This window comes from Pristis pectinata, chromosome 15 (assembly GCF_009764475.1).
Source record: "Pristis pectinata isolate sPriPec2 chromosome 15, sPriPec2.1.pri, whole genome shotgun sequence".
NCBI classification, from domain to species: domain Eukaryota; kingdom Metazoa; phylum Chordata; class Chondrichthyes; order Rhinopristiformes; family Pristidae; genus Pristis; species Pristis pectinata.
The window spans coordinates 24,748,936-24,775,621 of record NC_067419.1 but is presented as its reverse complement, the minus strand read 5'-3'; the positions used below and the strand labels follow the sequence as shown (position 1 = coordinate 24,775,621).

General features: G+C 37.0%; 1 protein-coding gene across 2 annotated transcripts in view; it reads left to right on the top strand.

The window, feature by feature from the left end:
* ergic2 (ERGIC and golgi 2) overlaps positions 1–26,686 on the top strand; it is a 53,703-nt gene that overhangs the window by 6,885 nt on the left and 20,132 nt on the right. The window contains exons 2-9 of one of the 2 annotated variants that reach the window (XM_052030317.1): positions 6,423–6,577; positions 6,681–6,789; positions 8,469–8,515; positions 12,223–12,293; positions 13,975–14,015; positions 14,633–14,734; positions 16,450–16,545; positions 26,120–26,175. In XM_052030317.1, the coding sequence (XP_051886277.1) occupies positions 6,472–6,577; positions 6,681–6,789; positions 8,469–8,515; positions 12,223–12,293; positions 13,975–14,015; positions 14,633–14,734; positions 16,450–16,545; positions 26,120–26,175 (628 nt within the window). In that variant the 5' untranslated portion in view covers positions 6,423–6,471. The remainder of the gene's footprint in view (positions 1–6,422; positions 6,578–6,680; positions 6,790–8,468; positions 8,516–12,222; positions 12,294–13,974; positions 14,016–14,632; positions 14,735–16,449; positions 16,546–26,119; positions 26,176–26,686) is intronic. The other variant, XM_052030318.1, reaches the window with a different exon arrangement.

The following is a 26,686-nucleotide window of genomic DNA, read 5'->3' as shown; positions in this document are numbered from 1 at the left end:
TTTTATTTTGAATCTGTAAAAGATGGAAATCAAAAAGTGATCTTGCTTAAAATATTAAAGAAATGTGTCATGTTTAACTTTATGCCTTTTGGAAATCAGGTCATCTTTTACTCGCTTAGCTATTCACAGTAATAGAAATTTTGACCAGGGGTGCCCAAACTTTTGCATGCCACTGTACAGTTGTCCAAACAGGAGATGGCATAGTCTTCATTCACTGTACCAAGCATTTCACGTTACTTGCTTACAACATTTATGATGTATCAACATGCCATCAACTTCATTTCTAATCATTCTATCAGTGATATGTTTGAGAGATTATCACATAGGACCCAGACACATTATTATGTAGCAGGAGGACTCTATTGTAGCCTTTCCCCACAGTAACTTTGCAGCAGCTCCACCAGTCTTCTGTGTATCTTGCAGCATGCATTCCTGCACTTGGAATGTTCTAGACTGCAGCATTGGGTTGTGACAACTCGTTGCATTGGAAGACCACTACATTTAGAGCAGACTTTCACTGGGTTTATAATTTTCCAACAACAGTTGATGGTTGTCTCAGTATGCATCCCTGGGAACAGGCCATAGAGCAGTGTTCTGTGTTAAGCAGCTGCTTGGGATGAACCTTGACAAAGTCTACTGCATCCATTTCTAGACCTTCTTGGCCAACACCAAGGTGAATGATGGTTCATCTACACTGTAGCCATCTCAAGGGCAGTATGTGGTCCGATTGAGACTCTGGCTGTGCTTGCAGGATCTGATGTGTTGGTGCCTTCTCACCACCAGCCAAGTAAGGTCTTGGTGCATGTTTGAGAAGTTTGGTGGTGAGATATTCTGCCAAATGACTCTGACATTCTGCTCTGGGAACCATCTGACGGGATTCACTGTATCCTTCTTCTGCAGGGCCTCAAGAACACTGTGCAAACTACTGCCCGATTGACTGGTGGTCAAAGGTGTTTTCCTGCAGAAACTGTTCCACAAGGGACAGGTGGTACAGCATAGTGCAACTGAATGTGAGGTTCTACAGTAACAAGGCCTGGCCAATCTTAACAGCGCTCTGGATAGGTAAAACTTTGGCACGAAGTGACCCTTGGTGTTTATGCACAACTTGATACAGGCATACACAAAAATGGCCATCAACTTGAGGGCCACACAGGGACAATTTTCCTGACACAATCCATTTTGGATCTTTGATTGAAATAGAAGATGGCTCATGTGAGTACTGAAGCACAGGAGTAGGGTACGGGTCACACTTGTATCATATTCAACAACACCAAGTGTACCTTGCACCTGATGTCCAAATTCTTCCGTGTAATTAAGAGGGAGCCTGGCTTCTACATTCCTAGCTTCTGTTTCACCTAGTCCAATTCGGTCTAGCTAGCTCTTGCTGCATGCCTGTCTGCTCTGAACCAAGTTCCTCGCTGCTCCAGGTGTGAATGAATTGGTCTGACCTGTTACCAGGGACCATCACCCTTTGCTGTTATTGACTCTGGACCCTGAGGCCATTTCATACTGTTTGCTGATGCTCATCAATCTGCTGACTGACAGAAGATGACTTGTCCAGGTACAGGGAATTTTTGCCTTGCTGCCTGGGAATGTTACGTCCTTCTTCATGGATTTGGAAAGGGGTTAATGCAAAGCACAAAAAAGCTTAAGGAGAGAGGCCAGTCTTGCTTAATCCCAGATTTAATCAGGCTGTCTGTTTTCTACTTGTTAATGTGAACTGTGCTGTTGATATCCAGTTGTATCCAATTATGGATTCCCCCTCTAAAGTATGTTCACCCTCCTGTCATGCACAGAGGTAAATGTACGTTTATAGCACAAGGCCGTCAGGGATCCTCCTGTTAGGCGTATCACAAGTCTGGTGTAGGTGAATCACCTTGTACAGAATCTTATAATCCACATTTAACAGTGAAATGATTCACTAATTTTTGATCTCCCTGTCTCTCTTCTAATTGTCGATGAGATGCTCTCAGGTAGATGCACAGCACATTTCACTTCCATCAGGTTTGGCCCATCCAGTTCAATAGAGCTAAATGCAACTTGGCCTACAAGCCACCACTTCCTTGAGTTTTATCCATCTCAAAGGAATGGATAGACTTGCTTAGTTTATCCAGAGTTGATGGCTGGTTCAGGCTCTCCTGCTCGCTCTTGTCTAAAATGTTTGAGACCGAGGATAGTAAGTTCAGAGAAACTGTGCCTTCTTGTAGCCTTCAAATTGTACAGGCGGGCATAGAAGGATTTTCTGATCTTTAGTATGTCTGTCTCTGAGGGCATTACTGAATCATCCTCTTCCTTGAGGCTCTTAATCACGGAGTGCCTTCTCTGAGCCTTTTGGACTGAGCGTGAGAATGTCTCCAGCTGCTCTGTGAAGCAGTCTCTATATGGGAAGATGATTTTGGAATACTCTGAACAGAGTACAGGTTGCTGGATCCTTGCCTCCCTGAGTTCCTCCTCCACATCCATTCCAATCAAGTGCAGCAGGAACAGATTCTGCATGCTTTTTTGGAGTTGATGCATTTTGCTTTGACTTCTTTGCCTTTTGAACATCTTTGAGAAACAAAAACCTCTTGATATTCATCTTGTTTGTTTCCCAACAGTATTTTGGAGAATCAAAGAGGAGTTTTGTAGTTCTCCAGCCTGTGTAAAATGTTTGAAGTTGCTCTGTATTTTCTGGGATCAGCAGTTTCATGTACAGCTTTCCAGCAAGGAGGAATGAGAAGAACATTGGCGTGACATCAGTGGATCTGATCACGCGTGCTTGAGACCATGAACAGGAAGTTTGTCTGGACAAGACTGAGCCATCTGGAATTGACCAGGCGTATTGTTGTGGTGCTCTATCTGTAGGTTATCATTTCAGTCAGAACTCTGGAGATGGTATCCAGTTTGTTGTCAACTCTACCAGATCATCCAGCCACATTGATACAATTGAAGTTACCTGGCAGGATAACCAGCTGGGATGTCTCCAGTGGTGGGAGCTGCTGGAAGGCAGCCAGCTGTTAAAAGAACAGGGCACTTTCTTCAGTGTCTGGGCGAACATTTATCCCTTTTATTTTTTAAATTGTAATATGCAACATATCTGTTCATTTCCCTTGTTAAGGCTCTGGTGTGCAAATTTACTGCTGCATTTCCTACATGACAGCCATGCTTTTAGAGTACAAGAACTGCCAAGCCTATTACATTCTCCAGAGGTTCTCTGACCAAGCAACAGCCAAATTTTTTTTGAGTCTGTGATTGGTTGGATGCAATTCATGTTTCTGGTCAAAGTAATGCTTTTCCAGCTTAACAGTACAGTAGTCTGGAATTTGTATGAGACATGACAGCAGTTCCACATGTGACTGCTGGATGTTCCTCAGGTAACTTATCAAGTTTGAGCCTCTCACTTAAACAGGTCCCGACTGTCGATATGCCAGATTAGCTGTTGGAATCCTCGCAGCATCCAGGAGTGTCATGCCAACTTCCTGCAATTTTTCGGTATGTGGGCAGTATGCCTGTTGAACCTGTGCAGGCTTGCCTATGATAACTTACAATAAGGTAAAAGTTGCTGTAGGTTCCCTCCATTTCTAACAATGAGTAATGATGGGCTTTCCGTTATTATTATATAATCCTGGGCTCTTGTACAATGGTTACCTTATAAAACAGGATATTTCCTGAATAGCACCACTAAAAATCAGAAGTTTCCTATGCTTTGGGACATCTCTGAAGGTTAATGTAGTTTAACCCTTCCTTTACAGACACAATGCCAAAGAATAAGCAGGGAAGAATGGGAGAGGTTGGGATCAGGAAACAAGTAAACAGATGGCTGCTCATTAAAGAATGGGATATTTTGGGAGTGAGCAACAGGGATCTAGTTTGGAAATAAGGAACTGTCAAGATTGTAAAATATCTTTTTCCCCTGAAGAGTTGCTTAGGAATTTTTGAAACTAATGATCCTGTTCCACTGAACCAATCAGAAATCATGCTGGAGATACCAATCAAGGTATTGGAGCACTGGGAAAATTGGTTAATGAAGAAGTGAGCCTATAGGCCCCAAAATGGTGTTGAGTTGATTTCATGTGTAATGATGAGTATGTAATCGTGCAGCAATAACGAATATGATTTTGCCTTTTCAGAACAAAAAAAATACACAAAATTGAAAATGTGGAAACATTCTGGCTGCACCGGGAGGGGGGTGGGGGGGGGAACCAGCCATGCTCACCCAAATGCGTTAATTAGTGCCTTCACACTTATTTTCTACTTGGAAGTTTGAAATGAATTCTACCAAATAATTGAACTCTTACTTGTTTTTTCTAGGTGTGTCTACTATTATTAACAAGTGGAATTTGCCTAATCTTTTAGACTGCAGGATTGGGTTCCTTTTGTCAGTACAGATAAACGTCGACAGGTTCCACCCAATTTTATTCAAAACTATCTAACCCATTGCATTCCTGCTCTCTCGTTAATTACACAACTCTGCACGCATCCACTGGCTTTAAGTAACTCAAGTTGCGATTCACTGTGTAAATTCTTATACTAATGAGAAGTGTTCTTTTGAAGTTGGAATAAACCAGGATTATACAATTTGTGAACTCTTTTCATCTTTGGCTGTTTAAAGACTCTTTCATTATTTCAATTTTTTTTTGCGTGCGAGAGCCTTTATTACCCTGGATATGAAAATGCACAAAATCTTTGGATAAACTTGTTTGAAGGTGCTTCAAATTTCTTTTATTGTGATTTGATTATCAAAACATTTGGATGGAAATCTGTTGATAAAGGCAGGAAACAATTTACCTCTTGTACTGTTTAGTTTTTGTGAAAAAAATTGTTGTCTTGTTCCAACTTCAGAAGAGCACTTCTTATCATTAGGAGTATTTGCATTCCACATGAAATATCAATTTCAAATATCAAGTAGATTGGTTTTATTTTTCAAAATTCCTACATTGGGGAAGGCTCCAATAGAAGAGTAAATGTAACCTATATTCAAAGAAGGAGGAAGATGGAAACCAAGCAGTGATAAGCCAGTTAGTTTAACATCTGTAGTAGACAAAATATTAGAAGATGACATTAAAGCAGAGCAATTTGGGGGGGGGAATCAAGATAATCGGGGAAAGTGGGTGTGTTTTTTTTGAGAGGGAACCGTATTTGACCCATTTATTGGAATTCTTTGAGGAAATAGAATGTGCTGCAGATAAAGGTGCAATCGTGGATGCACCATGCTTAGATTTCCAGATAAGGTGCCTCATCAAAGGTGATCGTGGAGGATAAAAGCTCGAGGTTTAGGAAGTAACATATTTATGTGGAACCACCTATCAGTCCCTGCCTCAGCCCTCCCTCTCGTCACTTGATACTGGCCATCTCCACTCCATACTCAATTCTGATACAAGGTCTGGACCTGAAATGTCGACCATCCCTCTGTATCCACGGGTGCTGCCTGACCCGCTGAGTTCCTCCAGCAGTTTTCCTTTTTGCTCCGGATTACTATCTCTTGTGCCTCTAAATCTTACAGGGGTGTCACCTAGAAAGAACTTGGAAGCCATGGAGAGAAGTATGGTAGAGACGTATGATTAACCAAGGTCTTTGTGTAGGATTAGTTGACGGAATATTTTGTGGATGTGTTATGAACAAATTTTGCCTAATTCAGTTTTGTTTTGGATGTCCAATATTTTAAGGAAATTCTAGGTTTTTGAGCTGTTACATATTTGAAGGAAAATTGAGTCAGTAACTCAAATGTAATTCCCCATGCAAATTGGTTTTGGTTTATTATTGTCACATGTCCCAAGATACAGTGAATAGCTTTAGTTTTGCATGCCATCCAGACAGATCACGTCATGCATAATTACATTGTGGTAGTAGGAAGAAAACAGAATGCAGAATATAGTTTTACAGTTACAGAAAAAGTTCAGTGCAAGCAGACAAAAAGTGCAAGGACTATAATGAGAGATTAGGAGACTAAGAATTCATCCTTTAGAGTATGAGAGGTCCATTCAAGAGTCTAATAACAGAGGAATAGAAGCTGCCCTTGAGTCTGATTGTTTGTGCTCTCGGGTTTTTGTATCTTTTGCCCTATGGGAGAAGAGAGAATGACCAAGGTGGAAGGGTTCCTTGATAATGTCAGCTGCTTTTCTGAGGTAGTGAGAAGTATAGACTGAGTCAATGGACGAGAGATTGGTTTGCATGGTTGACTGGGCTGCGTTCATAACTCTGTGCGATTTCTTGCAGCCTTACAGTAGATCTAATTGCCTAAAATTAACGGATTTGAGATCATTGTTTAAAATAGACCGGCTCATCCATTTTGTGATGCAAGTAACCTAACTTGTGTCTTCAGTGGTGAAAGAGAGGTAATGAATGGTATACAGTGTAACACTAATTATCATTTCTGATATAAAACTGTCACCTCTATTTCATAATTTCCAGGATTAAGTTAATGGGATTTAATGTGTTTGCAGGTTTAATTTATGAAGCTGGAAGTGAAAATCCCTGAATGTATATTTGAAGATGAGGCGATTAAATAAGAAAAAGGCACTGAATTTAGTGAAGGAGCTTGATGCTTTCCCAAAGATTCCTGAAAGTTATATTGAAACTTCAACAAGTGGTGGAACAGGTATTTTAAATTTAGCTTCTTGGCTAATGTACTTTTAAACATCATTTCAAAACTCTTCTATTCATAATGTTTAACTACAATAACAATTATTTCTTCTTTACAGTTTCTGTAATTGCCTTTACCACCATAGCTCTATTGTCCATTATGGAATTTTTTGTCTATCAGGACACATGGATGAAGTATGATTATGAAGTGGACAAAGATTTTGCCAGGTGATTATTCGATTTGTTTACTTTTGAGAGCATTTCTTTAGTAATCTTGTCACAATAAGCATACAGTTGGAGGACCCAAAGGTGAAGAGGGAGCCAGTTCAGATGATGAATGGTCAGATGTGGAAAGAGCTGATGGGAAATATCAGTGAGCTGGATGTTCTGATGGCTGATTGCTTAGCCTCGGACCATGTTGTTTCTTCAAGCTTGGTCTTGAACTCAGTATTCTGAAAGGCTGCCAGCTGACTCTCCAATTGTAAGTGGCTGGTTCAGTTTCTAAATGGCCTTGACAGCTAGTGAGGCCTTTGCTCAGGCTCACCAGCTGTCAGAATCTCAATGCCATTAGTCACATTCAGAATAGGCTGCACATGTATTCAGAGTGGCAGTTGCTATTATTTTAAAATCATCTTTCATTGGTCCCTTGGTCAAATCTCCTTGCATAGATTGCAAACAGAGGAGACAAATCCTCAAGGTGTCTAAATAACATCATTAATGGAACATTTCCTAGCTAATGCTTTATCTGAGAGTTAAATTTCTGACTGTGCTTCCAGCTGAAGCCTTGCAGCGATGCTGATCATATGCCTGGGAAAGTAGACATGCACCATGTAACTTTAAAACCATAAGTATCAAGATGCAGTAAGAGTCCTCATTTTTATAGATACTGCCTGCAGGAAAGATTTTGTCAAAAGTTCGAGGTCCAAAAAAACCCCATGACTTTTAATAATCTTTTATCTAATTGACTATTTTCTAAAATGAAGGTGAAACTCATTGTGCATGCAAATACAAAAGAATGTTTAAGTACTTATTTTTTTAAATATGAAAAATCTGTTTTTTGCAGTTTTGTCATGTCATACTGAAAATTGTTTGCCTGGGGAATTAAGATAAAGTACTGTTAATTGCATGGGAAGAAATCTGAAGCTTCTGATCAGACTTTCTCCATGTCTCAGTCATCATTGACATGTATCTCCAGTAGTTAAGGCTCTGCAGAAAGCTGCCCACCATTGTGTTCTGTCAGCAGAAGGGCTTTGGCCTCTGTAACCTTCACCACCAGGGTTAGCTTTGTTGTGCCGTGGAGTATACTCAATGGGGGAATCTAGATCATCAACAGAAATGTTTCAGTTTGTGCAGCATTGTTGAAAGCGGTCAGAAAGGGCCTGTGGGAATCATTGTTTTAAAGAAATGCCTATGACGGTTTGTCATGCTTCAGAATCACATAACAGAAAATTAGATGAAAATCAAAGAACTGGCATTGTGGCAGTATGAGTATTCTCCTAGTACCTATGGAAGTACAATGTAGAGTCTGACATGTAAATGGCGGCTTTACGATATTTAAGTAAGCTGATAAAGTAGGTAAAGGGAAAACTTTCTGCAGGTTGGAGAGACTAGGATTGAAAGAGACTTTATTGGCCTTTCACAACTGAAAGTTAGAAGCATCTACACATGTAAATGGAAAATTTGGAACCCTTTTCCACAAATGGTACATGTTGCTGGCTCAATTTGTGAATTTTAAATCAAAGGTTAACAGAAGTTTGTTTACCATATGTATCTCAGCTAAGCAGAGGGAGTGAATGTGGTTGGTGTTCATAATGCTTTTAATTTTAGAATCTGGTTTATGACTAATTTAGGATAAGAAAATGATTTTACTGGAACAGTACTTGAATGTTTCTTTTTTTATCTTGCAGCAAACTGAGAATCAATTTAGATATTACAGTTTCAATGAAATGCCATTGTAAGTACACTGTCAATATTATACCAGCGTCTGTTCACTAGTATAATCCTAATTTAAGTAACTGTAGTGAGGGAAAAGTAGCTTGTTTGGAAAATAAATGTACTTTTTATAGCATGTGACCTGTTGATTCTGTGTATGTAGGCTCCTAACAGAATTTTACTGGTGTACATCACTTGTGAAGTACAGGATTAATAGGAACAAGAACTGAACTTTAAAAGATTTGTGGCCATACCAATTAAATCATATTAATCTTTATGCTGATTACCAAGCAATAGGCAGTATTGGCTGCATCATCAGCAACTGATGTTGGACAGCTACAGTTTACTCTCCCTTCATTGAATTAGGGAAAAATATAAGTTACAGAAACCCATTCTAAGTTGCCTCAAATGTCTGTCCAGCTTCAAATAATATGTTTATTTTATCTTATTAGAAATTTAAGGAAGGTACAGTGCTGAGACTTTTGTTTTCAAATTTGAAAGCTGGATGTAATTCCAGAACTACAGGATTAATTTTCATGTTTTGTTTCAAGATGTGTAGTATTGAAACAGCCTAATAATTGTTGACTTTCTATGAAATACGGATAAAGTAAACTTGCACCTTTTAGACCAGTAAAGTACAAGACTGCGTCAAATTGTAAATATAGGTCACCCCGTGTTATAGCTATTTGGGTTACGGGAATTCACAAGTCACTCCCCAAGAATGTGAGATATGGAATAAAATTTGCTCTTACGGAATTTATCTGGGGATAAAATTAAACTCATTATGAAAGAAAAAGAAATTCTTGTTTTTCAACACTCATTTCTATACACATAATGTGGTGTTTTGTTTGGTGGGTTCATTTTGCTGTCTAACAGTTTCATTTTCAACAGCTTTCCATATTATTTGCCCCCTAAGAAGTCTGAACCAGGGCCAGCAAGTCTCTGGGCTAGTTGTAAACCTAAATGATCACTGTTATTTGTTGTGGGTTATATAATTAAACTATCTTGCCTATATTTGATATGCATTTAAAAGTGTATGTCTCCATTCCAACTGAAGGCAGTATCTCCAGATGAAGCTGAGGGCCGCTTAAGAGATTTAAAAGATTGCTTGTCAGTTTCCAATGCAAATCTCTTAAATGCAGCCAGCTGCACACCCGCCCCCCCAACCCAGTGAACCAGCAGCTGTGGTACTCACCATTAATGTTGAGAGAAGAACATCCCATAGGAACGATCTTCACATAACATGGGATTCAATGGGGTAAAGGGTTTTGCGTTACAGAAAATCATGATACAGATGGTTTTCTAGGAGCACAACCCCTCTGTTACGCAAGGGTCACTTGTATTGATATTTGCTCCCTGTTTTTCTGTTGAAAGGAGAAATATGGATGTTTTCCACAAGAGAACAAGAATTGAAACCCTGTGGCTTAACAGAATAAGGATTGATAACTGTTTCGAAGGGGAACATTTGAATATGTGTGGGGAAAGGGCATGAAAGTTGAATGAATTGAGTAGCTTTCCAGAGATTCGGAACAATCGTGGTGGGACAAGTGGCTGCCTCTTGTTCTTCTTACAGTTCTGTGACTCAGCCTCTAATAGTGTTATTATTAATACATTTGAATATTTCACAAGGCTATATGAGCAAGTAAGCTCATAATACCATTAAAGAAAATTGTCAGAATTCAAAATATTTTTTTAAATAGTGGAATTAAATCAAGTGTAGATAATAGATTGTAGAATCACAGAATTGTACAGTACAGAAAGGTATCATCTTTGAAAGGATTGGTATATTGAGAGATGAACTTGGTGTTGGTAATATTTCTGTGTGCCTTTTCCTTTTTAAGTGCTAGTGGGCACAGTATTGGAAGATACTGTTGAACAAACTTTAGAAGTTCACATTATGCACTTTGTAGATGTTGCACACTGCATTGAGATTTTGAGGGAACTGAGGGGTTTATAATGTTAGTACTGTTGGTTTTGTATATATGAATTTATAATAGACACCTGATAAAGTATCAAATGTGAGGCATGTGCAGAATAGAAGCCCTCAAGATGTAATGTGCAGTGGCAGCATGAATGCAAAATAACTGAGGAACAGAAAATCGTTTATGATTTGGTTTCTTTTACTGGAGAAGGGTATTCCCCAAGGTTCAATAGTAAATCTGTTTTGTTTTCTTTAATATATGCTGATAGAATTTTGGGGATTTTGAAAAGTCTGAAATTTTCAGATGATATGAAATTTTGAAGTGAAATGTAAAATGAGGAAGATGGTAATTGACCTTGATGATAACAGGTTTGTGAAATAAGTGGACACATGGCAAATGAGATTCAATGCCCAAGTGTGCGATGATGCATTTTGGTAAAAAGAATAAGAGACGATAGAAGTTAAATGTTACAAGGGTGCAAGGACAGAAACCTAAAGGTCTTTGCGCACAATTCTTTGAAAGTGGTAGATCAAGTTTACAAATCATATGGTATCATGAACACCTTCAGGAGAGAGGTACGACAGCCAAACCTATATACTGTAGAAGTTTGATCTAGGATTATTTTGTTGAATTCTTGCTGCCACATTTTAGGAAGGATATGAAGCTTCTGGAGAGGGTTCACAAAATGATATGGTAGAATGGTTCCAGCATGAGAGATTATAGTCTGAAGAAGCTAGGTTGTTTTCTTTAAAGCAGGAAAGACCAAGGGATTTGATTTGGAGTCAACAAACAAACCATAATAAAACAGAAAATGCCAGAAGTACTCAGCAGATCGGGCAGCTTCTATAGAGAAAGAGAAAAACAGTTAACATTTCAGGCTCTTTTCTGTTTTTTGATAATGTCTGAAAATACTACAAAAGAGAATTGTGTTTTTTGACTTTGTGAATACCAGGATGATATTCACTGTCTGAATGCATCTTTCCAGGCAAGTGAATGCGATAGTTTGGTTGATTTGGACAATAAAGATATTGTTCAAAAATCCTGGGCTAGTGTGAGAATCTGTTACCATTGGAACATGTGTTTTCTGTGAACCTGAAACCATCATCTAAAACATGGAGACATCTTTTTTTCATGTATACATTAATTTTCATTATAGGTCTTGATCTGATTTTTAAAACCTACTTGAACATTCTTTTCTAGTTGCCAAATATCATTATCTGGCTGAATCTGATGTTCAGATAGGTAGTTAGTAGGAGAACTGCACCAATGATATATTAAATGACGTGTCAGTTCTCTTTTTGGAAGAAGTCCAAACAACACACACCATCGTGGCTGTACAGAGTGATTCTTATCTTTTAATATGATCTCCATTGAATAGTACCTTGCGCAATAAGTACTCCTTTGAATACCTTTGATTCCAAGTGGCATAAATGCTAACCGAGTTTTTGATGTGAGTTTTGATAAAATTGCCTTGGGTGTTTCCAGGTCAGATGCTTGTTACCTGAAATGTACTTATAAAGAAAATGATTTTCTATTTTGTTTTCATTTGTTGTCATATATGTGTACCATCCTCTGGAATAGTATATTTCTCATTAACTGCTTGCTTACTGAATATTACTCTCTAATACTTCTATTATATTTTCATCAAATTCAGTGGTGTGATTTATGAGTCACTATAAAAGAAAACATGGTTATTTCAAACATTTGTAATCCAAGAGTGTTTACTGAAGAAAGTTGATGCTTTTATCAGAGAGTAGCGAGAGAATGTGTCATCAATCACTAAGATAATACTCTTGTTTTTAAATAGATGTTGGTGCAGATGTCCTAGACTTAGCTGAAACAATGGTGGCTGCTTCAGAAGGACTGAAATATGAACCAGTATGTAAAGTTGTTGCTTATTGTTGCACTTCAAAATAGATGATTGGTGCTATTATCTACTTCACTGCTTAAGCTGCATTAGAGATCTGAATGAAGAATCATAATCATTTGGGAAATGTACATACAAATTTGCCTGTCTATTAGATTCTATGATCTCTGATAGTTTGTTCATTCCTGGCATGTGAATGTTTCTGTCAAGATCAGCGTTTTGCATTGCCCATATTTAGTTGCTGATGAGAAGTTTGTAGTTGTTGCCTTCTTCAACCATTATCAGTTTGATGTATTAAGAGGGCAGAGAAGTCATCTGCATTAATGTGGGATTAGGACAAACCAAGTAAGTTTAATCAAGCAGCTGGATTTTTAAGATTGCTACCCCAGTTTTGTTTTTATATTTTGATGAACTTATTCTCTGGAGTATTCCTACAGTCCTCCAAATCATAAGTTTGGTAACGTAGCTACAATTGTAACCAATGGCACGTGAGATGAGAATTTCCTGACAGCAGCAAGCCACCTCTGCTCAGCTATTTGCTAAGCCCAGACTTGTTTTGCAAAGAAGCCCGCCTCCAATTCTTAAAAAAAAAGCTGGCAACCAGCAAGGCAGCATTGCCACATTAGCTGGTTGTAAAAAAAAGTCAGAACAATTAGAATATGAATGGAAAAACTATTAAAATTACATTTATGAAAATATTAAAATGAAATTAAAACACTTGAAGGCAATCAAAGCATGTAAGCACAATTTAACTGATTTATTCCCAGCACAAATACACAGGATTGGAAGATTGTGGTCCATCCAATATTGGAGAGCAGTTGAGAAGTACCTGTTGGGAAACTACCCTACAAATTGCAGGAATTTTAGACTGATTGTGTGGTGATGTGAATGGGCATATAGGACCTTGATAAATGGAATTGATGCATAGACAAAAGGAGCAATAGGGAAATTAGACTATAAGTACCCACAAAATATGAAATCGGGAAGGTACATGGATTTAGAGAGAAGACGTACCATTAAATATTAAACAAAATTTTAGGAAACGTATTAGAGAAAATTAATTTTCTGTCAATTATAAATTCTTGATGGATCTTGGTAAGCATGTTGAGTACCAATATTAACTCAATCTGAATGACTTTCATTAATGGCTATGCCACTTCTACACAATTAGTATCCCTTGTAGGGGTTATACAATAGGATCCCCAGCTCATGACTTCTCTATCTGTAGTTTTGAAGGCAGGTGGAGAAAACTTGTTCTTTGTTTTCTGCACCATGATATGTACTATTTCTCAGTTGAGAATTTGGGTATTTGATCTGTTCGTAAACTTTATGCAAAGCTGCATGTGGCTTGTTCAGCATAAGGTTGTGTTCCATGCAATTTTCCATCCCTGTGTATCAGCATTGTGTTCGGCTTCATGAAGCCTGGAGGGAAGGAATACCATGTTCTAACCTTCATTTTGATATAAATTTTTGATATAAACATTTCATTTCTGCAAGTTGGTGAATAGTCCATTAACATAAAGATCACTTCCTATGGTCTAAATGTCTCAGCAATTACTTTGTGATACATGCTATGCCATTTTGTTCCTTTTTACAGTGTTGTACAACATACAATGTGGCAACATAATCACTAAGAATTTTCATTTAGAAGTTGGGCTCCTTAATTGATTTGCATTTCTTTTTAAATTGTAGACTGTTTTTGAATTATCTTCACGTCAGAAAATGTGGCAAAGGTAAGGAACAGATTTTAAAATTGTTTTATGAACATTTATGATTTTAATACAATGTACCCACCAACTGCTTCGTTGTCACAAACATTGCTGTGACTGTTGTTTAATAATTCAGAATATGAAATGTCGAATTGTCTGTGTGTCTGCTGAATGCAGCAAAACAAACATGATTCTTTTCACTTCCAACCAGCTCCAATCCCTTCCACAGTTTGCCAATACCTTTTGTTCCCTGACCTACTTGACAATTTTTTTTAGAAGATGTAGCAAGATGACTTTCTCCTAGATTCTGTCAGTGGTGGATTATAACTGAATGAATGGTGAGAAAATTCACAAGATGAGGCAACATTCATAGCCATGTTATTTTTCCCTGGGAAAGCAGTTTGACAATTCACCAGTTGGGAAATGTCACAACCAAGCAATTTGTTTATTATTGCCAATCATTCAAGCTGCTTTTTTTTTAACTTGCCACTCTAATTTGGTCATCAGAATGAAAATTTGCAATAATTTCATTAGATTTATTACCGTTAAGATGAGTTGGTTATATTTCACAAATAGCATGCTGATTTAATTAGAATAAAGACCTGGTAGAGGCGCAAATTATTTGATGTTTCCTTTTTAAGAACACTTCAAAAGATTCGCAAAAAAGTGCAAGAAGAACACTCTCTTCAAGACCTTTTATTCAAAAGTGCTTTTCGAGGCTCCCCAACTGCATTACCACCAAGGTAAATAATCCAGCAATATTTGAATGTTGAAACTTACAAGATCTGTTCTAGAGTAAATCTGTTACTGATTCTATTCTGATCAAATATGGACACTGAGGTATTGCAATAGGGGAACTTGCTATTCTTGCTGTTGAATATGCTCACTTATATTTTGTCTGTCAAAGGTAAATTACGATAGGAAACTGGTTTAATTAAAGCGATATAAGAGCAGGAGATGGCTCGGGGAATGTTGCTCTCACATTCACCCCAAATATTGTAGTTGATTCAGTCTTGATTACTTATCTCCTGATTAATCCTGTGCATGCTTTGTTGGAACACCCAATATAGGCTATGCACTTGTTGACAATTCTTGACATTATACACTAAGTGAAAGGAATGATATACCCATTTAAGTAGCAACTCAAGTGATCTGATTTAGTTTTAATTATGTTTATACCATTTTGTGAAAAATAAATTAAAGTACCTGCAAATACCTTTTACATATGAATGAATTTACTGCCCATACCTCCATACTTCACTGTGATGTCCAATTTTTGGTTTACCAGCCAAAAGAGGTCATAGAGGCAGAAAGCAGTTCTAGGAACTTCCTGTTTCAGCTATTTTTCTTTAAATGCTTGTTTTATGATGAGAAAAGATGTGCAATGCTGACCAATCAGGAATGATGTGTAACCTCCAGCGTTCAGAAACCAAAGTATTGAGAAAATTAATGCTGCAGGGTTGTTGAGACATGCACAGCTGAGGGGCAAAGTACCTTATGGAACAAAATGCTAAACTTAGTTCAGGTTACAGTTTATTCATGCCAGCTGCACCATGTTCATGTTTTGATGATTTGCTTTTTTTCTGTGAGTATATGTGGTACAAATTTTATTTTTTTTTAAAAAAAAGCAATTAAATACTTTATCAGTTTGTTTGTAGAAAGGATCCTTCAACATATTGAGTCAATACTACTAAGTGCGTACATTCTTTATGGTATTAATTATTTCCTTATAAACCGATTGACCAGTTGGTTACCATTGGGAATTCTCAACATAAGAGTTTTTGATGCAACAGTACAGTGTGACATTTTCTCAATCATTCTTGTTTTATACCTGCAGTGAAAGCTTTTGGTGGGATAGTCTCCAAGGACTTTCACTGTGTTCATAATCTACAAACATTCATTGTGGGATTGCACAAAGCACAAGCAATACCTTTTGAATTATTTAAATTGCACCATATAATTAAAAAGTAAACTTTGCTAATACTTTACAGTGCTTAATTTTATTCTCATATACGTTTAAATGTCAATGGACATTTTCATTAATTACTGTGAAATTCATAATTTTACATAGAATCAGAATTGTGTATTCTATTTGCAGACCCAATTAATTTTCAATAGTTTAATGGATTATCATAACTGATTAATATATCAAAATAATCTTGGATGCTTGTTAGATGTATTGCAGCTGTAAATAGCAGAGTAAATGAAAACTGACCTTTTTAGTTTCAATATTAGACGAGAAGATTACAGACTGAGGTGTCTGACCTTTGGTGTGCAGAATAATTCAATGTTTCCATTTCCCACAATCAGTAACCTTATAATCTTTGAGATTGCTGATTAGTTTTGGATCATTGTGTTTAATTCTTAGGTATTCATTAGCACTTGTAATATATTAATTGGTTGTGTCTACAGTAAATTTAGTGACCACAATGAAAATTATTCTTAATTATATTTCCAGGGAAGACAAATTATCTTATCCACATGATGCCTGTAGAATACATGGACATTTATATGTCAACAAAGTAGCAGGAAATTTCCACATAACTGTGGGCAAGTATGTGAATTTTCTTACTATATTATTAACCCTTCCTTTCCAAAGCAAATGACTAATCGGTTGGTTTACATTGGTAATTAAATTTAGAAGTTTTTATGGTCACTACAGTGTGAGATTTTCCACTGTCTTCATTTTTGTTTTGTACCTGGTGTGTGAATGTCTAATAGGGCTATCTCAAAGAGACTCTGTTCATAAGTCACATATACTCATTTCCTCTCTCCCTACTCTCCCTCCTGTGGTTGAATGAAGTGTCCAACTTGGCTATAGATACTTAAAGTTTCATGAGGTAGGATTACAAACAAACCAGTGGTGAAGTTGTGTTTCTTGGATATTTTACTGGTATGGCAAAGTAAGGTCCATTGGATAATTTATAATTAAAGTTTATGAGAGATAACCATATGTATCATTCAACTAAAACATTTGCTGTAATGTAAGATTTTCAAATGCATGGAAGTCAGGAAATGTATCAAATTTTATCTCACACATCAAATTATGCTGTAACTTAAATTGTAAGGAACAAGGGAGTTATCTCCAGTTTTGTGGCCAATATTCTTCACTTTTTAAAAAAGTTGATCAATTAAATAACATTTTGCAGCTCGTAGATGATTACTGTGTGCAAATTAGCTGCCATGTTTTTTTTACATTACAATGGTGACTACATTGTAATCAGCTTTGTCTTTCTGAGTCCATTAAAGGTACTACAGAAATGCAAATCTTCCTCTTGATAACAGACTCTAACCTCTGCCTTTTTTGAGTTGTCGGGAAATTTCAAAGAGAATTTTCACAGTGCTTTCCTTTTAATCTCCCACAATTGGGATAACAATGGCTTTATTCAACAATTATTCCAAACATATTTCTTAAGTCTACATTACAAACAATAGGTTTATTACACAGTAAAGACACCTACATTAGATTCTTGTTTATTGACTACAGCATTGCCTTCAATATTATAATTCCAAGCAAACTCATCACCAAACTCTGAGACCTGGGACTCAACACCTCCCTCTGCGACTGGACCCTTGACTTTCTGACCAACAGACCGCAATCAGTGAGGACAGGCAGCAACACCTCCAGCACGATTATTCTCAACACTGGTGCCCCACAAGGCTGCGTCCTCAACCCTCTACTCCCAATGTATGTGACTGCGTGGCCAGATTCTACTCTAATCCCATCTACAAGTTTGCAGATGATACCACTGTAGTAGGCCGTATCTCAAATAATGATGAGTCGGAGTACAGGAAGGAGAGAGAGAGCTTAGTGACATGGTGTCATGCCAACAACCTTTCCCTCAATGTCAGCAAAACAAAAGAGCTGGTCATTGACTTCAGGAAAGCGAGCGGTGTACATGCACCTGTCTATATCAATGGTGCTGAGGCAGACAGGGTTGAGAGCTTCAAGCTCCTAGGAGTGAACATCACCAAGAGCCTGTCCTGATCCAACCACGTAGACACCACGGCCAAGAAAGCTCACCAGCACCTCTGCTTCCTCAGGAGGCTAAAAAAATTTGGCATGTCCCCTTTAACGCTCACCAGTTTTTATCAATGCATCCTATCTGGGTGCATCACGGCTTGGTATAGCAGCTGCTCTGCCCAGGACCACAAGAAACTGCAGAGTTATGTACGCAGCCCAGCGCACCACAGAAACCAGCCTCCCCTCCATGGACTCTGGCTATACCTCTCGCTGCCTTGGTGAAGCAGCCAGCATAATCAAAGACCCCATCCACCTGGATCATTCTCTCTTCTCTCCTCTCCTATCAGGCAGAAGATACAGGAGCCTGAGGGCATATACAACCAGACTCAAGGACAGCTTCTATCCCATGGTGATAAGACTTTTAAACGGTTCTTTATACAACGAGATAGACTCTTGACCTCACAATCTACCTTGTTTGACCTTGCACCTTATTGTCTATCTGCAATGCACTTCCCTGTAGCTGTGACACTTTACTCTGTATCCTGTTATTGTTTTTACCCTGTTCTACCTCAACGCACTGTGTAATGAATTGATCTGTACAAATAGTATGCAAGACAAGTTTTTCACTGTACCTTGGTACAAGTGACAATAATAAACCAATACCAATATTAAGGGAAAGGATATTAGAAGATCAAGACCTCAGGCCTGACACAAAACTCATGATCTATAGGGCAGCAGTGATCCCTGCCCTCCCATATGCTTCTGAAAACTTTCTTTTTCAATCTTTTTATTAATTTTCAAATTAATACAGATCAATATAGGTAATATCAATGATTATACACGTGATACAAAGAGATCGGGAGGACAATCATGACTTATATAATCATAAAGAATAAAAAAATATGTTCTAGACCCCACAGTCTCTTAGTAAGCGAATATAATACAAAAAAAATCAAAAAGGGAAAGAAAAAGATTTATTGCATAATTTAAAAAAAAGAACCCCCAAATCAAAAAAATTATAAGTAATAAATCGAAACAAGCTTAAAAAAATTTCAAAAGAAAAAAAACTGGACTGATATTTCTCGATGAACAAAGAGCATTATTATGTCGTCAACTCTACTCTAAGTTCAAAGGTTATTGCAAAGGGATCTATATCATATGAAAATATTGAATGGACTCCAAACTTCCTCAAATTTAAGCGAAGAATCAACAGTGCCACTCCTAATTTTTTCTAAGTTTAAACATGATATAGTTTAAGAAAATCATTGAAAAGCGGTGGGAGGTATTGGATCCTTCCATTTAAACAAAATTGATCGCTTGGCCATTAATGTAACAAAGGCAATCATACGACAAGTAGCAGCAGATAAGTGGCCAGATTCCATCATTGGTAGCCCAAAAATTGCAGTGATTAGATGAGGTTGTAAATCAATATTCAATACAGTTGAAATAATGTTAAAAATGTCTTTCCAATATTTTTCCAAAAGAGGGCAGGACCAAAACATATGTGTCAGGGAAGCCACCTTTGACTTACATCTGTCACATACAGGATTTATATGGTGATAAAAACAGGTTAGCTTATCCTTAGACATATGGGTCCTGTGAACCACCTTAAATTGTATCAAAGAGTGTCTGGCACACATTGAAGATGTATTAACTAATTGAAGAATTTTCTTCCATGTCTCCATGGGTAAAAGTATCTGGAGTTCTCTTTCCCATTCACTCTTAATTTTATCAAGTGTCTCTGGACGTATTTTCGTAATTAGATCATAAATTATTGCTATCAAGCCCTTCTGATAGGGATTAAAACCTAAAATTTTTTCCATAATTTCAATTTTATATGGAGTCGGAAAAGCAGGTATAGTAACTTTTAAAAAATTTCTAATCTGTAAATATTGAAAAAAGTGTGATCTAGGCAAATTGTATTTATTAGACAACTGTTCAAAAGATAAAAAAACAGTTATCAATGAGTAAATCACGGAAGCATGTTATTCCTTTCATTTTCCATAAGGAAAAAGTTAAGTCAATTCTGGATGGTTGAAAGAAAAAATTAGATTGAATGGGACTTGATAAGTTAAATTTGTTCAATCCAAAGAATTTACGGAATTGAAACCATATTCATGTTGTATGTTTAACTATTGGGTTAGTCATATGTTTACTCAATTTAGTAAGTGCAAAAGGGAGTGAGGCTCCTAAAATAGAAACTAATGAAAATCCTTGCACTGATTCATACTCAAGGTATACCCATTTGGGTCATTGAATTACATCTAAATCTTGTGCCCAAAAAATTAAATATCTGATATTAATTGCCCAGTAGTATAATCTAAAGTTAGGCAAAGCCATACCACCATCCCTTCTTAATTTTTGTAAAGATTTCTTAGTTAACCTTTGGGTTTTTATTCTGCCATATATATGAAAGAATTTTAGAATCAGTAGTGTCAAAAAAAAGATTTCGGGATGAAAGTTGGAATCGCCTGAAATAAATATAGAAATTTTAGTAAAATATTCATCTTAACCGTATTAATTCGGCCTATCAATGATAGAGATAATGGGAACCATTTAGTAAATAATTGTTTAATGTGATCAATTAAAGGTAACAAGTTAACTTTAAACAAGTCCTTATGCTTCTTGGTAATTTTAACACCCAAATACATAAAATAGTCAGTTACTAATCTAAATGGTAATTGCCTATAAATTGGGATTTACATATTTAATGGAAAGAGTTCACTCTTATTAAGATTTAATCTATAACCAGAAAAAACACTAAACTGAGCAAGCAATGATAATACTGCAGGGATAGATTCCTCTGGGTTAGAAATACAAAGTAACAGGTCATCTGCATATAGAGAATCCTTATGAATCTCCTGTCCGCGAGTGATACCAAATATGTGAGAAGAATCTCGAAAGGCAATTGCCAAGGGTTCCAAGGCAATATCAAATAATAAAGGACTTAGAGGGCAACCCTGTCTAGTACCTCAGAAAAGCCTGAACAAAGAGGATCTCTGATTATTAGTAAGTATTGAAGCTGTAGGTTTGTGATAAATCAATTTGATCGCAGATATAAAATTGGGACTAAAATTAAATTTCTCAAGTGTATTAAATAAATATTCCCATTCGACTCTATCAAACTCCTTTTCAGCATCTAATGAGAAAACACATTCTGGAATTTTAGATGAGGGGATATATATAATATTCATTAACCTCCTAATATTAAAATGCACATAACAATTCTGAATGAATCCTGTCTGGTCATCAGAGATAATTTGTGGAAGAACCTTTTCTAATCTAGAGGCCAATATTTTGGAAAATATTTTGGAATCTACATTTAGTAAAGAGATGAGTCTATAAGATGCACATTGAGTGGGATCTTTATCCTTTTTAAGAATTAAAGAGATGCTTCATAAAAGGATTGTGGTAGTTTACCCACTGATAGGGCATCTTTAAAAATTTTTCCTAACCAGGGAGAAAGAAGATCAGAAAAGGATTTAAGAAATTCGACTGTATACCCATCAGGACCAGGTGTTTTACCCGAATTCATTGAAAAAATTGCTTTCTTTATTTCTTCCTCTGAAATGGGTGCATCTAGTATTGAACATTCATTTAATGATAATTTCGGAGTCTTCAAATCCCTTAAAAATTCATGCAGAATCCTCAGGGAATTCTGATTGATAGAAAGAAGTATAACATTTTTGAAAAGATTTATTAATTTGTTCATTGTCCACTGTGTAGCTACCATCTCATTTACGAATTTTAATAATCTGACGTTTAGTTGAAACAGCTTTCAATTGGTTGGCCAGCAATTTACAAGATTTGTCACCATGTATATAAAACTGACTTCTGGTTTTAAGTAATTGATTTTCAATTGGAGATGTTAATAATAAACTATGTTATAATTGAAGTTCTGTTCTCATTTTATAGAGCTCCAAACTAGCATCAGAGTATTTTTTTATCTATTTCTTTAATCTCATCAGCCAATATACGTATTTCATTATTAGTTCATTTTTTCAATCCAGCAGAATATGAAATAATTTGACCGCGGATATATGCTTTAAAAGTATCCCATATTATCCCACCGGAAATTTCTTCAATAAAATTAGTTAAAAAGAAAAATGAAATCTGTTCTTTTAATAAATTGGACAAAGCCTAAATCTTGCAATAGAGAAGGATTGAAACGCCATTGTCTGACGCCAGAGGGTACATCTGCTAATTTAATTGATCATTTCAACGGCACATGATCAGAAATGGCAATTGCATCATATTTACAGTCAATAATAAATGGAGCTAAATCTAGCATCGGTAAAAAAAAAATCAGTCCTTGAGTAATTGTGATAAACATGAGGGGAAAAAAAGAAAATTCTTTATCATATGGGTCTAGAAATCTCCAAACATCTAGAATTCTGGAATCAACTAAAAAGGAATTAATAAAGACAGCGGATTTGTTTGACATAGATCTGTCCATCGGAGGGTTTAAACAGCAATTGAAATCTCCACCCATAATCAAAGTGTATTTGTTTAAATTAGGAAAAGATGCAAATAAATGTTTAAAAAACTCGGGATGATCAACATTAGGTTCATAGACATTAACCATAACAACTTTTTTTATTATGAAGTAAGTCAGTAGTTAATAAAAATCTACCATTTGGGTCTGAAATTATCTCATGATGAACAAATGAAATTGAGGAGTCTATAAAAATAGAGACTCCTTTCACCTTTGTTTGTGAATTAGAATGGAACTGTTGACCCCTCCAAAATCTAAAAAAAAGCGTTGATTATCCTCTCTCCTAATATGAATCTCCTGCACAAAAATAATCTGAGCATTCAGTCTATGAAAAACTTTAAAGATCTTCTTGCGCTTAATTGGATTATTTAAACCTTTCGTATTCCAGAAAACAAAATTAATCATCTTATCCATTTTAATAGACTAAAAACATATGGTATGTAAAGGATACTTCTGAAAACTAGTGTGCCAACAGCAGGTATCTCAAGTCACTGTGGGGAGAAAAAACACCTGCGCAATCTCTACAAAATCCTCCAAATGCACTTGCAGGACAAGTAAACCAATATCAATGTCCTCTCCCAGATAAACATCTCCAGTATTGAGACCCTAGTTAGGTTCAGTTGGCTACATTGGACAGGCCTCTATATTCTCCTGTCCGATACCAGACTTCTGAAACGGACACTCTTCCATGCTCTTTCGTGGGACGTGATCATCAGATGGACAGGGGTGAAGATTCAAGGGCATGCTCAGAAGCTCCTTGAAGACCAATCCTACTGATTCTGGGAACCTCGGGTCCATGATTGCCCAAGATAGAGAAAGGCCACTCAGATGGTATTGAAAAACTTGAGTCCATGCATTGGGAACACACAAAGGTTCTGGCGTAAGGAGTGGCCAACCTCAAAGTCACTCCAACCATCACCTGTCCCATTAATGGAAGAATCTGGAGTTCCTACATTAGCCTCTTTTAGCCACCTCAGAACCCACAAGACCCATGAACGTCAGTCATCCTTGATCCCAAGCATAGCTAAGATCTTCACAGGATCTGTGAAGTAGCTTAATTTATTATTGCAGAGGATAGACATACTCTCAATGAAGGAGTTTTATTATGCATCATCATTAAGATATCTTTTAAGATATTTAAGATTTATTTATTAGTCACGTGTACATCGAAAGACAGAGTGAAATGCATCTTTTTGTGTTACTGAGAATGTGCTGGGGGCAGCCTGCAAGTGTTGCCACTCTTCTGGTGCCAACATAGCATGCCCACAACTACTAACCTGTACGTCTTTTGGAATATGGGAGGAAACCGGAACACCCGGAGGAAACCCACACAGACACTGGGAGAACATACAAACTCCTTACAGACAGTGGCCCGAATTGAACCCAGGTCACTGACGCTGTAATAGTGTCATGCTAACCGCTACACTTCCGTGTCGCCTTACCTTGTGGGGTGCGGGGGAAGAAAAGCATTTTATGAACAGTTTAAGTGTTACCAGCCTAATGACCTGTGAATGTGTACCCCCAGCTCCTGCTTTTCCACTCATTGTTATAATTGCAGTTTTTTTTTAATCATAATATATTTACTGACATTGAATTGCATTGTTGTTCATGGTAAATGGTAAAAGGCACTAAAACATATCAATAATTGTGGATAATCAATGGGTTATAGGGAGTGAGGAACTTAAAACAATCTCACCAGAGGGGAAAAAAAAGTACTAGACTGGGCCTGTAGAATAAAAGTCCCTGTGACCTGATGGCCTGTTTCCTAGGATCTTAAAAGAATTGGTTGCAAAGATAATGCATGTATTGATTGCAATCCAACAAAATTACCTGGATTCTGGAGAACATATTAATAGCAGGACATTTAAAAAAAAAGACAATCCAACAGAGCCATTGTGGTTTTATGAAAGGGAAATTGCATGTGACAGTTTTGCTGAAGTTCATTGAGGATGTAATAAACAAGATGGACGAAGAAAAACCAGTAGATTTAGTGTTTTGTGGATTTGCAGAAGGTATGTGCCACAGAAGGTTACTGTAGAATATAGATGTGTACAGGGTTGGGGGTGATACATGGGAATAAATAGGAGAGTGGCAAACTGAAAACAGAGTCAAGATAAACGTGTCATTTTTGAACTGGTGATCAGAAACTAATAGAGTGCCACAGGGTTCAGTGCTGGTGCCTCAACTATTTATAAACTATATTGATGAATTAGATGAAGGGGCTAAATACACTGTAGCCAAATTTACTGGTGATACATAAATGGAATGGGTTCAGGGATGGTATGTAGTCCATAACTCAACCCGGGGACAATTGTAGATCAAAATTTATAACAAGTCTGGTTCAGTTTAAGAAAAGTTGCCAAGGAGAAGGATGGAGATTGTACGCTGGGATACCAGGATTGAAGACAATACTACTGTTTTCCTATTCCTGTTATTTGGTTGGAAGCAATTTCTGCTCATCCAGTACTCGAACAGGATAGGTGGTTAACTATTTAAATATGATGGAAGGACCTAAAAAGGTGATAGTGAGGAGGAGTTGGTTGTGGAATAGTGTCTGTGTGGATCATGCACTTTATAGTGTTGTGGTAACTTCCTACCATCTCTCTCTCATGATCTCAGGATATGTCCCATCAGACACTGATTTCTGGTTTTCTTTTAACTAAGAACTACAGGGAAAATTTCTTCTCTGCATCATGAAGCTAATCTCAAGCAGTTGAGGATTTGCTTCTGTCTAATATTCTCGTTAGAAATATAACCATTACTTTCTACATTAAGATGACCTCTTGTTCATTGTAATCTATCCTCTACATGTTCTTTAATTTATTGTATTTGTAATAACTTAGTTTGATGCTTATTCCTTTTGTTTTCCATATTCCCCTAACTTAATGGCTTGCTGTATAAATGTTATCCTCATCTTTTTCTCTCCCTACTATTAGTTGATATTTGAATGATTTGCCTTTGTTCAGAGATATCTTATTCTGGCAGAATAACTCTTATTAACTGTGCTAAAACTGATAATCACATCCAAAAATGTGCAGTCCCTCCCTTTTCCTGATATCACATTTTTACCAATACTTTGATTTCCTCGTCGTTTTTCCATTTTCTGTGCTGGAGAAATAAACCTGAGATTACCTCCTGTAAAAGCCTGATCTGAAGTTTGTTTCCCAAACTTTTAAATTCATTTTGCAGAAGTTTGGTTTTTCTTTACCAACATCACGCCTCTTACAAGACCATGGAAATGGGTTTCTCTTCTTTCTCTTGTCATTTTTTTTCCCAGACTTGATCCCTGTTCTGACATTTTCAACAATGCTCGCAGGGCTGCTGACTCTACTTAAAGTAGCATTAGGGGAATTAACAGTATTTTCAGCATTGTTAACCAAATTCTCTCTTTCACCCGCCACCACTCACAAGCTGGCCTCTCCTTCACTACTCTGTACTCATTTTTCTGTTGAAGCCTGATCTCTTATTCTCATCTAGCTGAAGTTTACAGTCTGCATGGGAAATGAACATCAAATTATCTTCTGTATTAGTTTTATTGATAACTTCTATTAATACGTTGTGGCTTTTTCACAGTTCACTAATAAAAATACTGGATTCTTTGGGACTGTATCCAATTGACAGAAGTTCTTTCATATTAATTTCCAATGGATAAATTCTTTGCACTTTTAGGGCAATTCCTCACCCAAGAGGTCATGCACATATGGCAGCTCTTGTTAGTCATGATGGTAAGTGTTGATTAATTCTAGTCCAATATTATTATAGATTGATTAACATAGTTCAGAAAAAGTGTATTGTATTAAATGCAGGATGGTCATTAAAGCCATTATAAAACGTGGACTGCTAAATAGAGGGAATTTTTGTGTACCTTTCAGCAGTGGCTCAGTTGATGGCATTTACCTCTGAGTTAGAAGATTAAGTCCTGCTCGAGGGACTTGAGTACAAATCTAATTTGATATTACCATGCAGTCCTGAGGGAGTACGGTACTATTGGAATTCCTGCCTTTTGGATAAATCTCTACATCGAGATTCTGTATATAATTCTTGGCTCGTTATTAGGAAAATTCCTATTGCACTATTCACAGAAGATTAGGGAAGCTCTGACCAGTATTTGGTGCTCAATCAACATCGGTAAAGCAGATCATCTGACCATTGTGACTTTGCTGTTTGTGGGTGCCATTTGTGTACATATTGCTACTGTATTTTCTACATTAGAAAAGTGAATACACTTCAAACTTT